The sequence below is a fragment of the Dinoponera quadriceps genome, unplaced genomic scaffold (assembly GCF_001313825.1).
Source record: "Dinoponera quadriceps isolate SergipeBrazil2010 unplaced genomic scaffold, ASM131382v1 scaffold2600, whole genome shotgun sequence".
In the NCBI taxonomy this organism is placed as follows: Eukaryota; Metazoa; Arthropoda; class Insecta; order Hymenoptera; family Formicidae; genus Dinoponera; species Dinoponera quadriceps.
Genome location: NW_014556795.1, coordinates 169,201 through 183,804, shown reverse-complemented (window position 1 = coordinate 183,804; position 14,604 = coordinate 169,201). Strand labels below are relative to the sequence as shown.

Genomic DNA, 14,604 nt, shown 5'->3' with positions numbered 1-14,604 from the left:
TTGTGTAGGAAGTTTCGTGTTTCTACATATGTCCAAACGCTTAAGTCGTCTTCACCTATCCGGTCACCGGGGTGGATCGTGCTCCAGCTGCGACTTGCGGCATCTCTGATCCTCGACCACCGACGGACAGGCTACGGATATCCGAGCGATGCATCCGGAGCGGAGTCACGATCGAAATCGCGAGTCGCGTTCGATCGGCGTACGAAAAGCGAACAAATCATCTTATGAAAATTTCTTCGAAACGGGCCGCATTCCGTGAAAGAAGAACGGACTGTACTTCGCTCGGCCGACGGGCGAATCGCTATCGAATCGCTCGGCGCTATTAGCCGGGACAATAAACGGAGGGAGAGCGTAAACGCGAAGGAAAGATTTCCTTCCTTTCTCTATTTTCCGTTCTATGAGAAACGCTCAATGCGCTATACATTGTGATTCCCTCGGACACGTTTACGTTCGTGTGGCTTTCGAGTGCCGCGAGACAAAGCCGCTCTCTGTATCCCGCGGATTTTACGACGCTGTAAAAGATGACGCGTCAACTATTCCTAGAGGGGGAGGCCGGTGTCTAGGATTTCGTTTCGCTGATAAAAATTTTAATTGCCAGACGCGCGACGCGCGCGCGAGTAAATTTCACTCATACCGTCGAGTTCTGAGAGCTCGACGACGGTCCCAGGAGGCGAAAAACGAACGAGCGGAATGGCGATTTCAAAACGGATGAGAATGACAAAGCCGAAATCGCGAGGCCAATAGTCGCGGTTAATTTAAATAAACAAGCCCAAGTTTTTCCCTTAATTTAATATTCTTAACTGAAATACGAAACTTATACTAGAACTCAGGATTTTGAATAAATTTGATATTGATGATAAACTTATGATATATTGGCGGATGTATGAACTTGAAATATTTGAAACAATATTTACTTGAACACCGTATGTATCTTTCTGTGTGTGCGTTCCGACACGAAAGACCAGACACCTTGTATCTCTCTTAAATTCATTGATGCAGAAGAGGCTCCTTAAACGCTCTTTAAAGTGATGTCGAATAAAATGAAAATCAAATCAAACAAATCGGTGTTAACAATAAGTACGTAGGAATTTGTTCTTGATTTAGATTCGCAATATTTCATTCTCTTCGATCCATTTTCTTCCCATTTAAGTGTCGAGCAACTCCATAATCGTAAAAAAACCAACGAAGGTCAAGAAGGCTACATTTCCGACCGTGGAAGCTCGTAAATCTTCCGGCCGCGTGCATCTCCGCGTTATTAAAATATCCCTACGCATCGGAAATGGTCACCCTCTTACGTCTAAAAGCGCCATTCAGGCGAAAAGGGTTGGTGAGCGCGGCTTGGGCGCGTGTGAAACGAATGGATCGGACTATTTTCGAGTCACCGTACTCGCGCGCGCGCGCTCCGGATTCTCATTTCGTCGGCGAGGCGCGAAAAAGAAAGCAAGAAGGAAAACGGTGTAAAGTAAATAGGAAGGCGCGTAACGCGTCGCAGCAGCCGCGAAGGGGCGTGCCGCTTCCCCGAGCGATTTGTAGAGAGAAAGATTTGTTCGCGCTGGCGAACGTGATCCTTGCCCGTGATCCTGGCCGATACCGCACCCTTCCGCACGCTCACGTAGCGTCAGCATCGCGCGAGGACTCTCTCGCGTCTTCTTTCTGGAGCAGCTGTCGCGACGCAGCCCGATAAATCTTACGAACGCATCAAGATGTATGTCGATGCTTTATTTTCAAACTCTTCCTCTCGAATTACGACTGTCACGCTTGAAACGAGAATGCCCAGACTCCCGTGTTTGAATTCACTTGTTTAACCGGGCCCGAAGAGTATTCCCGTTTCTTGTTTTCCAGACAAAGTTACGTTCTTCTCCGAATCGACGAGAAGTCGTTGCCGTTTTCTCCACTTGACGAATCGTCACCAAGTCCCTCCTTCGGTGTAAAGACAATGGAGTCGCGTAATTCTGTATCTAGGAATGCCGATCTCGTCGGAAGATCGATCGGGTCAATCCGCGAGTTATCGGAGGTGAGCGTGCACCGTGACGCGCGTACGTATAGCGGCAGTAATAATAGTAATTCATGAATGGTTCGGTCGCGACGGCCAATAATAGCGCCATCGTAACGGTGGTAGCGATAATTGAATGAACCGCGCGCGCGGTTGCGCGTCTTACAACATCCTGGCACGTGCGTAAACAGCTCTTAGGTAATTCAGGACGACGCTTGTCGTCTGATATTTCTATATACGTACGTAATAAGCTGCTAAGTTCGCGAGAAAAGGTGAGAGAATGGCGTACATTTGTCAACACTCGCTTGCGCTTAAAATTCCGGAGTAGCTACGACCGCCCTTGTTTAGTAACGTCAGAAGCGAGAAAACGCAACTGTTCACTGATTGTTCGTCTAATTCAACAAGTTTCCTGAATCGATCGCAAGTGTCATTTTGCGGATAGATTTTTTTATCTGCAAGTATAACGTAAAAAGCTCGGCATGCGTTCTCTCGTTTCTGACGCCATTAAACAAGAACAGTCGCAGCGATTACGCCGGAGCCTTGAGATTTTTCGGTCGGAATAATTGTGAGACCGCGTTCCCAAAAGAAATATCAATCTCAGGCGAGTATTGGAAGGGAAGAGGTTTATTGTGCGCCGTGTGAATGATCATGCGGGTGCCGTGACTGAATATCGAGATAAATTCGATGCTGCTCTCAGCGAACAATTTATTTGCATCCACGCGCTCGAATTACACGTGCGACGTGATAAAATTAATTTGGGTTTCTAATAAAACAGAATAAGATTGAAAAGTCGAACTGGCGCGTGCAAAGAACGCTTCTTATCTTCGCTAGAAAAATATTTCGTATTTACAACTATAATGCCGTAATTACACGATAAAAAGTTTTATGCAAATAACCGTCCACTGAAATTTTGGTATTACTTTAACATGGGGATATGCTGAAAAGTACATAAATATATGTTGAATTAACATATTCACCTCATTAACGTATTACTTTTTAACATATTCATCTTATTAAAGTAACACAACAATTTCGGTAGACTGTTATTTGCAGAAAAATATTTATTGTGTATAAAGTAAAGGGATTATAATCAGGAGAATCATTTTTGTAGTAAATGCTACTATAATGTCAGCGGTAATAATTTTATGTACATATTACTGTTACTAATTTTATTATTTAAAAACTAGAAATAAATGACATAATTGTGATGCCAAAATGATAATTATTATTCTATCAGTGAATAATTTCTATCAGTGTTAATCGCGTTGCGACTTTTACTTTGTGTGTATCATTTTCGTTTCAAATATTAATCGAAATTCGCTGGGAATAATGATATCTCATTGCCGTCGTTGTTTCATTAATCGCTTATTATAAATATATATATTATAGATAGCAAATTATTCAATTGATTAGAATCGTAAGAGAAATTTGGAGAATCAATTTAGGCGATCGACTCAAGTGTTTTTGTATCCCTTTTTCTCACGCTGATGTGAGAAAAGGGTTTGTAAATGTGCGCGCATCGATTCGAAGATTTCGATGACGATTACGAAAGACGATTCGTGCGAAACGCCGAAGATATCGAAGGGAGATATTACGCGAGTATCGACGAATGCGGGTTAACGTAAGTTTCGGCTCGAATAAAATGCACCGTACCATTCGATTTTGAATGCAAAATGCCTTATATTTTATTTGTCTCATAACAAGCTATAATTTCTTTAATGTGTCCTGTTGTATTCCACAATATTTTGTTTGTTATTCATCAATTTTTTGGTTTTACCATTTTATACTTTGAACACTCAACTTTCATAATAATAAACAACTGTCCAATTCACAAAAAAACCATAAACCAATAATCATAACACATTTATCAAGCTTCCACATCGTGCACTGTTTTTGGTACACGAGGCGTGAATTGCAAATCGTGTGAAAACGGTCGGTCGGAACGGAACGGTATTAAATAACGAAATAATTTTATTCGTTTTTTGCTTCACGTGGAATATCTTCAAATTAGTTGCACGCGCGGTATCAAGCAGCTACGCGCAATTCTCGCACCTCTTTGCGTGTATAATGAATCGATCGTTTTACAAACCTTTGATGAAAGCGGACCTCTCACTGGAGCCCTCGGGGGTCGAAGAAAGGGTAGAGGCAATTAGTCTCCCTAGGCAGGAAAGTGATTTCCGCACGGTCGACTTCTCCGAAGACGTGCACTTTTATCGAGCTGACGATGCTTGACACATTTTCAGCAGTGCTTCGAGGTTCCTCGTCATTCCCGGCCCGTCACTCTCACCCCCTCGCGTTCTCCCGAATCCTTAGTCCGTCGGCAGGGCCGGGTTGTTCAAACAAAGTCTTGTCGGGGATCTCATTTTTTTGCCAATTATGTCAACTACAACATTTTATTCTTCGGTTACAGGATTGTACGGTTCATTTTAACACACCAATTGTTCGTTGCACATTGAAGTACTACTACCTGCACTACCTTCGTGTGTTTACGCGCACTTAATATTGTTATATACTGGGATATCTTTCCCGGCGGAACTGACGGTAATCCTGCAGAATTCGCTTCTCTTCGGAACGTACCTCCCGTAACTTATTCGCATTTAAATAGTGCGATAGAAAACGCAACCGATTTCCGAAATGAAATGACGGTTCCCTCTTTCTCTCCTGCTCTCATTCATCGTGTTCACAACTTAACAACTTGATTTATTGCGATTGTTATAGACACACTTCTCCCTTCGCTTTCATTTACCTCGTTCCCGTCTTCCCAACTTCAACTGGGTTTCTCCCGATTTGCTCTCTCGAAATAACGTTATTTCGGCAAACTGTTTCTCAAGGTTTTATAATCTGCTGCACTGGCTTTCCGACGGGTTTTGCGTAGCAACAGTCGGACGAACGGAAAAAGTCACTCCTTTTAAAATCGCACCTTCGACTCGCCATCAAACCCCGAGCGTCTGCGGAGGCACGTAACCAATTCCCAGCAGCTTCTTCTTTCGTTCGCCCCGGGAGATTAGACTTTTGCTGCATAGTTCACTATGTTGCCTAAGCCGAAGAGAAAATTGTATAGACTTTCGGGATTCTCTCTGATCATCTCTCGATTCTACCCGAGTTTGCTCTCTGTATGTCGTCATAAATCCGATTCCGAGCGGGAGACCGAAAGATTATCTTTCGTGACCACGCGATCCTTCCGCACTTCCTGCAATCCGCGCCTCTTTCGCCGAAAATATCCGCAGCGAAATCCGCGGTAATAACTCAACAGTCGTAACCGATCACATCTCTCGCGATCTCCTACGCGTTACGGAGTCTTCACAACATTCAACACAGCTGAAAACGATTCGTACGACGACGAAGGAGCTCCGTTCCTCTTGAATCTCGCTCGAACGCTCGAGCCATCGCGCGAACGATGGCCAATAATCGCACGATCTCCCGAACGATCGCCGTTCGCGAGCGGCTCTTCCGCCGGAGATGCCGGCGGAAGTACCAACGGAAGGTACTGCTGGAAGTATGGCCACTCTGGACGGTTGAGATGCGCGCGACCGAGCTTTCCTCGAGCGTTCGACGAATCCAGAACGCGTGTGCACGCACCTACGTGATCAATTGGTCCGGTTGCGACCGTAGCACGTGTGCTTCATTAAACGGGCGCCGCGCGTATTTGGTCGTACAACCGGATGCACCGTGCACGCCGGACTCCCCACCAGGCGTGGACCACCAGTCGTCGCACCGATCTGTTGCCTTCACCCCCGCTCTCCGCTTCTCTTCTTCGCACCTTCATACATCTCCCTCCTTCCCCCCCTCCCCCACCTCCTCTCTCTTTCCCACGCCTCTGCTTTTGTTGGACGCGATGTATGTTCCCATTATTGAAGGGGCTCTATATGTACACCCTTCGGCATCGTTATCCGTTACTCTCTCTCTCTCTCTCTCTCTCTTTCCCTCCATTAATGGAGTCGCGTGTTTACGTCTTACTACTTTATTTATTTTTCGCCGCGATTTACCCCTTAAGAATCCTCGTCTCCGGACGGAACAAATCTCTCTCTCTCTCTCTCTCTCTTTCGTTTTCGCGGAATCCTCATCTTGTTCTCTCTCCTTCGTTCTCTCCACGCTGTCCTCTGTAAAATGCGCGTGTAAGCGGCACGCAGCCGCACAAGGCTACAACTTTCGCTCATGTACCACACCAGAGCGAAACTATATTCGTGGATAACGCCTCTCGCTCCCGATTGGCACGAGCTCCGACAACTCGACCACGCCCCCACGTCATCTGTGTGTAAGTATCCCTCTCTCCTTGTGGAAATATATATTATATATATATTTATATATATATGCGCATGTATGTATATATATATATATACAGTATATATATATATATATATATACATATATATATATATATAACTCTTCGGATTTTCCTCTGTCTGCGTCTCTCCGACACACTCCTCTTCCGTATCGTCGCGCGAACATCTTCTCGATTTCGCGCTCGTTTTTAATAAGGGGATGTTTTAACGCGAAACCATTCGTGCATTTTTCGCATCGGGGAACGATAAAAGTTCGTACTGCTGTTGCAAATTTCCGTTAAATCCAGTGATGATTTGTGAAACTGGATGAAAATAAGACAAGCATTGGAAGTTATCCGAAATGTGCTTTTTATAGATCCGCATTCGTACAACGCATTTAGCGCTAAGCGCGACTGAAACGCAGGGGTACATTGCGTTAAATGCAACTAAAGCAGTTGATACATTATTCAGAATTTCGATGTTAGAATTTTTCAGAGAACAATTGTTGTGATTGACCGACAAAAACGACAGAGACAGGTTTTCTCTCTCTATTTTGATGTCAGAAATGGTCCTGTAAATCCGTATGTTTTTTTTTTCGGTAATAGTCGAAATACAAACATAAATGCTGATTTCGTCGTAATGACAATCTCTTACATCTGTTTACGTACTCGATTTTACAATTATCGATTATTAAAAATTTTATTACGCAAAGAACAGTATATCATATAACTGCAGGAAACTTAATAACATGTTATTTGAGTTAATTCACTCACAGTGGAGAATAATTACAAAATAATATAACATGCTCGAAATGCTCGAGATGCTCGAAAATTTCCTCGACTACTTTCAAGTGAAACTTTTCTGCTTTTTAATTGCGGTGTTTTTCTGATTTTACTGAAACTCGGGGAAAATATGTATGTTATAGAAGAAACATTTTGCGATTCTTTTTCTTATATTTTTTCTCACAATAAATATAGAAACGAGACGCATGATCAACTTATCCTTTATGTAAACCCCTTTAGTCTTCTTATTTTATGTTAAAATTTAATTTTTTATAAAATCGTCAGTCTGCAAACACGTTTGTAGTCTTTAAGCATTTTTAACGCCCTGTTAATCACAAAAATATGTCTTAAATAATAAGAATAATAATTAATATAAATTATAATTTTATTTATATTTTAATATATATGTTATATATTTAGCTCTATGTTATTTAACTTGTTTATCATATTCACATTTATTTAAAATTTGAACAAAACTTTTAGTTTTTACGAAATCGCCAAGTTTTGCGTCTTCGTCGAAACTTATTTTTACGACATTAGCTTGGAAGATGCGTTTGTCCTTGAATGTCAGGTAACAATGGCATCAACACCTGTTCTATATTTTAAAAAAGCGAACAATGAAGACATTCCTTCGCAAAGGATACCCATGATCAATCATTATGTTACAATAGGTAGGCAGTTTTCAAAAATTTCCGGAACTTTTTCTTGTTAGAAGCTGAAAACTACTTTCTAAATGGTTTTGGTAAAATTCGGGATAGTACAATAAAATTCCTTGCTATTTTAAATTGATAAATAATAAAAATAAATTCACGCTATTTCACAGTTAACTCATAACTATATATCACATAAGAGAATATATAATCATAAAGAGAATTTATATCGACTACTATTTATTAGAATTATATTATACTTTTGTTACGTTTGCAATTTATTGTTACAATATAATAAAATAATTTAATGTTGTGCCATAATATTAAAAAAAATAGACCTTGTTTTGTAAGTAGAAATGGTCACGAGTCGTATCGGAGGCTTTGATTCTTGAAATCAAATATTTCAGCAGATTCATAGTGGCTCGTTATATTAAGAAAATCACTTGTCAATTCTGATTTATTCTCTACATTCATTTTTATTTCGAGTAATATAATATAATTAAATATTTATTATTATCACTATAATTATTATTTGTTATTCTGTGTTTTCTACTTTTGTTCTTTCAGCTACTGATTGACTGAAAAGAAAGAGAAATATTCAAATCAAATATTTCCTCTCTTCGTCATACATCAACTCACGTTCCCTAGTCAAAACCTCAACCGATTGAAATCCTAGTTACTTCTGATTATGGGCTTTATATAAAAAGTCTGTTCTTCTTAACTGCACTTCCTAAATTATTTCATAATTTTTCTGTTATTTCTTTTTGCCGCCAAATATCAAATATATACCTACCTTATTTTAAGCATAGATGGTGTATAATTTTTAAGTCGGTATTCATAAGGTCTGTTCATTTTGTTGAACTAGTGCTGCACTGGAACTTTGGGTGTTTCTTTTCCTTTTTCAACGCTAGATTATATACTTATTTGCCACTGTAAAGGCAAAAAGTGTAATTTAGTTCGGCTAAAATGAACAAACCTATAGTACGATTTTATCTGTAAGATTATCTTAAATTTATTTTAACATACTATGTAGCCAAGGAAATAGTCCTTACAGCATCTGAGGATGAAATTAAAGTGATTATAACACCGGACTATGAACACACTTTAACACAACTATAAAGAACAGACCTAAACTACTTAAATGTGTTTCACAGTGTTGCACATACGAAAGAAGATAGTACATACTGTAAACGAAAGCTAAATTTCTTTGAAGTATATTTTCCTAAGCTGAAAGTATTGGAGAATTGTTATATCATAATATCAAAAAATATTCATTAAAGAGGCCCGAGGTAAGCTCTGCAGAGAGAGAAATATGTTTCAGAATATACATACATATTATTAAGAAAATGTGGATAACCTATATGATCTTTACATAGCCTCATATATATAACGCTTCATTACACAGAATGGATAAAAATAAAAAAATAAAGCACGCTCAGAATCTTGAAAAAAATAATTTAAAACGTATCTTTATAGTATAATTAAACAAGTAATAAAATGTGTGTCAAGTAACCATTAATAATTATTAATGTCATTTGTAGGTTGAAAGAACAATTCAAACAAAAAAAGGAAAAATTAGTTACACAACTTGCATTAATAGATATGAGTGACAAGCAGAAAGTTCTCATCTGCGGGGACGTGGAGGGGCATTTTAATTTTCTGTTCTCCAAAGTGGATGCTATCAATAAGAAGAGTGGTCCATTTGACTTCTTACTATGTGTTGGCAATTTCTTTGGCAAAGATAATGCCGAATTGAGACCTTATACATCCCATGAAAAAACTATCCCAGTTCCTACGTACATCATAGGAGCTAACAGAGAATCGGACTTGAAGCATTATAGCGATGGGGATGGATATGAGATATGCCAAAATTTGACCTTTCTTGGCAAACGTGGTCTCTATACCGCTAGTTCAGGTCTCAAAATAGCGTACCTCAGTGGAATTGAGAAAGTCGCAGATGAGGACAAATCCGTAAGCTTCAACGAACAAGACATTGTAAGCATCAAGAACAGTTGTTTAAAAGGTCAACCGAGTTTTCGTGGAGTAGACATTTTGCTGACATCACCATGGCCTGATGGTATCATCAATCTTGACCCGAACAACCCAAAACACAAATATCAAGGTTCAAAATTAATTGCCTGGCTCGCTACTCATGTTAAACCTAGATATCATGTATCAGCTTTGGAAGGGATGTATTATGAGCGGCCACCTTACAGGTAAATTTCTCCCTTCAGCAAATTTTAAACATGTAAACGCAAGAGAACAATATCTTACTGATGTTATTCTTGATATGTAAAAAATTATACATATAGAACACGAAAAATTATTAATTCATTTAATAATTTGAGGATTTAAGTTACAAATCAATTGAGACAGCATTGCTGTCGAATATTGCTACTTGAAATTTCCTCATTACAGAAATCAAAGTCAAGGTGAAGGAAATATCGAAATAGCTACTAGATTCATAGCTCTGGCGCCGGTGATGAACGTTCATAAGAAGAAATGGTTGTACGCGTTGAATCTAACTCCCGTCGATCGAACCAGGCTGTCGGATTTAGTTATGAAAACGACAGACGAGACTCCGAGCCCCTTTCCCAGATCTATGCTCTCCGAGGACCCGACATCACAAAAGCAGAGTCACATGCAATTCTTCTACGATGTAGATTCGAAGGAGAGCGGAAAGAGATCGTGGCACCAGAATGACGGTCCCAATAAGAGGCCAAAGATGGAATTCGATCAGTCGAAATGCTGGTTCTGCTTGTCCAGCCCGGTGGTGTCGAAGCATCTCGTCATTTCGGTCGGCACTGAGATTTACTTGGCGTTAGCTAAGGGCGGTCTGGTGGAAGACCATTTCTTGATTCTGCCGATCACGCATCATCAAAGTCTGTCGATTCTACCGAAGAATGTGAAGGAGGAGATGGATCTGTACAAAAAGGCAGTAACCAAGTACTATGAAAGCACGGATAGAGTACCTGTATTCTTCGAGAGGAACTTCAAAACGTCCCACTGTCAATTGCAAACAGTGCCGGTTCATAAAAATCAAGCACCTGCGTTGAAGGAAATGTTTGAGGTACTTATCTATTTTTATCTTTCTCTTCACGATATATACGTATATTGGGTGAATTGCATTAAGACGCATCTGCTGTCTCTACCTTTTCAACAGCTATTGTTAACTACGACTATTACTACAGCTATCTCGTCGGCCACGCGACGTTTGTGTGCGCTGTGGCTCGATGCCATCATTGGCATTACTGTATGCAATATCTGTTATCTAATGTACGTCATTATTTTTCTTTACAGGAGTTGGCCGAATGTAATAATTTTAAAATATCGGAATTACCTCCGCACACGAATTTGCAACAAATCGCAAAACCTGGCGTCTTGTACTTTTACGCAGAATTACCAAGCGGAGAAATATTGTATTATAGGATTAAGAAAGATTTTCCGCTGCAGTTCGGCAGAGAAGTATTAGCATCCGACAGGATATTGGACATCAATGATAGGTCCGATTGGAAGGATTGCCATATGAGTCAAAATGAAGAGGTTGAACTAGCAAAGAAAATTAGAAGACAATTTGCCTCCTTTGACATAGACATTTGAGAACTTTTACTGCTATCTTTTTATTAAAATGATGTATATATGCTTACAAAGTACTGTTTATAACCGTTATTTATTTGTACCTTGATTTTTATATATCAACAATCAGTATACATGTATAAAATGTGTAAATAGCTTAGATATACACAAATATGGCACAAACAAAATCATCTGAAAAGATTAGTTTTATACTAAAATCGTTGACTATATTGATACACCGTTTGCCTGATACTTTAATTCGTGATCATTTGGAGTCAGCGATGGATCTAGTCCACATTGTTTCATCTGAACTGCAACGTCCAGCAAGTAGTCGTAACATTCGGTCCTACGAACAATACGAAATCAAAAACGAAGAAAATACGTTGTCGCAATATAAAAACAACAATTGGAAACATCTGAATAAAAGAATGGCTTACATAGTTTTTGCCTGTTGCCAAGAATCACCCCAGACATAAATTCCGTGTCTGCGTACCAATACCGCACAAGTTTCAGGATAACGAACCATAGTTTCAGATAAACTATCCCTCAAGTCTCTTTCAAAAGGAGTATTTTCTATGATGGGAATTACCAATTCCTCGTCGTAGCGGTAATATTTATTCTCTTTTTGATTCCATATTCCTGCATTGGTGGGACCGTTTACATTAAACATGATTTATGTCATATCTAAATCATAATACTATTTTTTTGGTTAATATTCCAATTTTACTGTAGTTTTTAAAGCAAGAAAAATTCTTATCAAAGTTTTAATATATCAAATAATGTCAGTACATTGTTCAAACTAACGTATTTACAATAATTGGAAAAGTTCTTAATATGCGTACCTTTTATCATTTCAAGGTGAGTGAGTTTAACTTCTCTCCCAGGCCACAATAGTGTCGCCATCACAGCAAATTTAGAATGTGTATGTATCACAGCGCCCGCATTCCTCATTGAATAAGCACACATAAATAATGGAGTACACTGCGACTTTTTCAATTTCTTTTCTAATGGTGGTAGTTCCAGATCTTTTCCATCTATATCTTGTACAAACATATCATTTGGCAACATACGTTCTTTTTGTACACCAGAAGGAGCTATGTAGATTTTATCCCTGTAGTAAAATGTTTAATTGTACTTACTTTTAATAATACGTTAGTAATACTAATATACAAGATTAACAGGACTATTATGAAAAATCATCTTTATCGCAGATACTAACTCATGTTTTATTGATATACCACCACCTGTACCAGTCACCCATCCAAGATGATAGAACTGTCTGCATAATTCTGGTATAAGATTTCTTGGGTGCTCCTATGTAAAAGGTTAACATTATTAAAATAATGTGATGAGTACAATTCTAAAAATTATTTCTTATATAATATACTACCCAGACAGCACAATGCTCAAAATTGGGACATGTCTTAAAAACACAAGATTTTGGATATTGTGTTGTCTGAGTTCGTTTAGATATATCATTCTCTTAATTCACATATGGGTAGAACAAAAGCTGTTTAACGAATTGCTATTCGAAAATAAAAATTAGATTTATTAATTGGATATTGTGCGTTAAATTTATTAATAAATCTATGTATTTATGAAAGTTAAAAAATATTTAATTATATACGTATTTACAAGTATTATTTTGCACGTACCTTGCCATAATTAGCATCGTAAACTTCTGACATTTTTGTTAGTAAAATGAATACTTTACCTAATTATCAAAATCTAACATTTTATAAATACACCCGTTATCTGTTGATAACAGCAAGTAAGTATGCGTCAACCTACCTAAGGGCAGTGTTCACAATTCAATTTTGTAAGATCGGATTACGAATACTGCTTTTTTCTTAGATCAGGCCTATAATAATAGATATAATCACATTATTCCTAATTCACATTCTTAGTATTTAATATTTAATATTTATTCTTAATATAATTCCATTGTACACAAGGCCTTGAGCCGCAAGAAATTGACCAATCACAATCCGTTATTCTTCTCACATTTGACTGCGACTGGTCAATTTCTTACAGCTTATAGCTTACTATAGCCGAGAATCCACCTTATTTTGATGTTTTTTAGAATGTCATATTATGTTCCTTGCACACACACGAATATGCTAGATAACACACAACCTTTGACAGGAATTTATAACGTCAACGCGACCAGTGCATATTAGTATTTCAATGTTTAATGATAGACGTAAATTAGTACTATGACAAAGATAAAATATCATAAAGGAGCAGTGTATAAATAATATAGAAGAATTACAATATCGCCAAAGTTATATATGATGGCTGCTTGGATCAGTATAACTCCAAAGTAAGTATATTTTACTCTTATATCTATTGTTAATATGCACACACACACACACCACACACACACACACATATATGTATATAATATTTTCTACAATTAATCATTGTTATTCTTTAATGATTGCATCTCTCCAACAGACTAGAGCAAGGTTTAAAAATAGTGAGTCGCGTGGATAATAGCAAATTCCGGCTTCTAGTCAACCGTATATGTCAGAGCTTACAATCTAGTATCGATACAAAGGTATTCAGTGAGGAAGAGGAAGAGAAATTGCTAGTTTCTTTAGATTTGACAAAAGATGAATTAACTCTCTTACTGGATACCGTAACATCGATTTATACACAAGCTGCGTGTAATATTGTCAAACCGTCTGTCATGGAAGCAGTTATGAGAGATAATTTGAAGATAGACGATGAGAAAATATCGATCTTTACAAACGCATGGATGACCTATGGAAAGGGCATTGTGGAGAATCTGAGGCAAAAGTCTATTTTTCCTACACAGGTATGTTTAATATGTAATTCTGATGATTATATATGGTTATAGATAAAGAAAAAGTATTTAGTTATAGCTTAATTAGTATCTGCATTTTTCGTGGTAGATTGGAAAGAATTAGTTGTATTATATTACTTATTTACTCCAGGTAAAAGACATCAATTGGTGTCTGAACGTTCAATCGTCGTCCTCTACGATTTCCAAAGATGCACGACCCGTAGCGTTACTTCAACTAGGTCTTACCGGTGATAAAACATCCACTTTAACTGTGGAATTTGACAAGAAGCAGTTGACGAGTCTCTATTACAATTTAGAAAAGATTCAGACCCAATTAGATGCTCTTAACTAATAAGACCAATATATCTTGCGTATACATTTATTGTAAATAGATAATAACTGGTCGCGTAAAAATAGATTCTTCGATCTTTATACAAATTATATATATATATATATAATATATAATATATATAATATATTATATATAATATATAATAAATTATATATATATATACATGATATAAATCCATTG

The 14,604-nt window shown here is 38.1% G+C and overlaps 4 protein-coding genes across 4 annotated transcripts in view; 3 read left to right on the top strand and 1 right to left on the bottom strand.

Moving 5' to 3' along the window:
* Positions 1–8,910, top strand: part of LOC106748232 (transmembrane protein C5orf28 homolog) — a 55,252-nt gene extending 46,342 nt beyond the window's left edge. Inside the window, exon 3 of the mRNA XM_014626559.1 lies at positions 8,842–8,910. Coding sequence (XP_014482045.1) covers positions 8,842–8,888 — 47 coding nt within the window. The 3' untranslated portion in view covers positions 8,889–8,910. The remainder of the gene's footprint in view (positions 1–8,841) is intronic.
* Positions 8,885–11,305, top strand: LOC106748229 (CWF19-like protein 1). The gene is made up of 4 exons (XM_014626555.1): positions 8,885–8,976; positions 9,229–9,903; positions 10,106–10,757; positions 10,988–11,305. The coding sequence occupies exons 2-4, from the start codon at positions 9,290–9,292 to the stop codon at positions 11,285–11,287; spliced, it is 1,566 nt and encodes a 521-aa protein (XP_014482041.1). The 5' UTR covers positions 8,885–8,976; positions 9,229–9,289; the 3' UTR covers positions 11,288–11,305.
* Positions 11,306–11,471: 166 nt separating this feature from the next.
* LOC106748231 (probable methylthioribulose-1-phosphate dehydratase) lies at positions 11,472–13,069 on the bottom strand. Its single transcript, XM_014626557.1, has 5 exons — positions 12,919–13,069; positions 12,483–12,577; positions 12,106–12,374; positions 11,701–11,902; positions 11,472–11,609 (listed from the first exon to the last, which is right to left on the bottom strand). The coding sequence occupies exons 1-5, from the start codon at positions 12,949–12,951 to the stop codon at positions 11,489–11,491; spliced, it is 720 nt and encodes a 239-aa protein (XP_014482043.1). The 5' UTR covers positions 12,952–13,069; the 3' UTR covers positions 11,472–11,488.
* Positions 13,070–13,346: 277 nt separating this feature from the next.
* Positions 13,347–14,521, top strand: LOC106748233 (COMM domain-containing protein 10). The gene is made up of 3 exons (XM_014626563.1): positions 13,347–13,586; positions 13,721–14,084; positions 14,224–14,521. The coding sequence occupies exons 1-3, from the start codon at positions 13,555–13,557 to the stop codon at positions 14,422–14,424; spliced, it is 597 nt and encodes a 198-aa protein (XP_014482049.1). The 5' UTR covers positions 13,347–13,554; the 3' UTR covers positions 14,425–14,521.
* Positions 14,522–14,604: the final 83 nt, after the last annotated feature.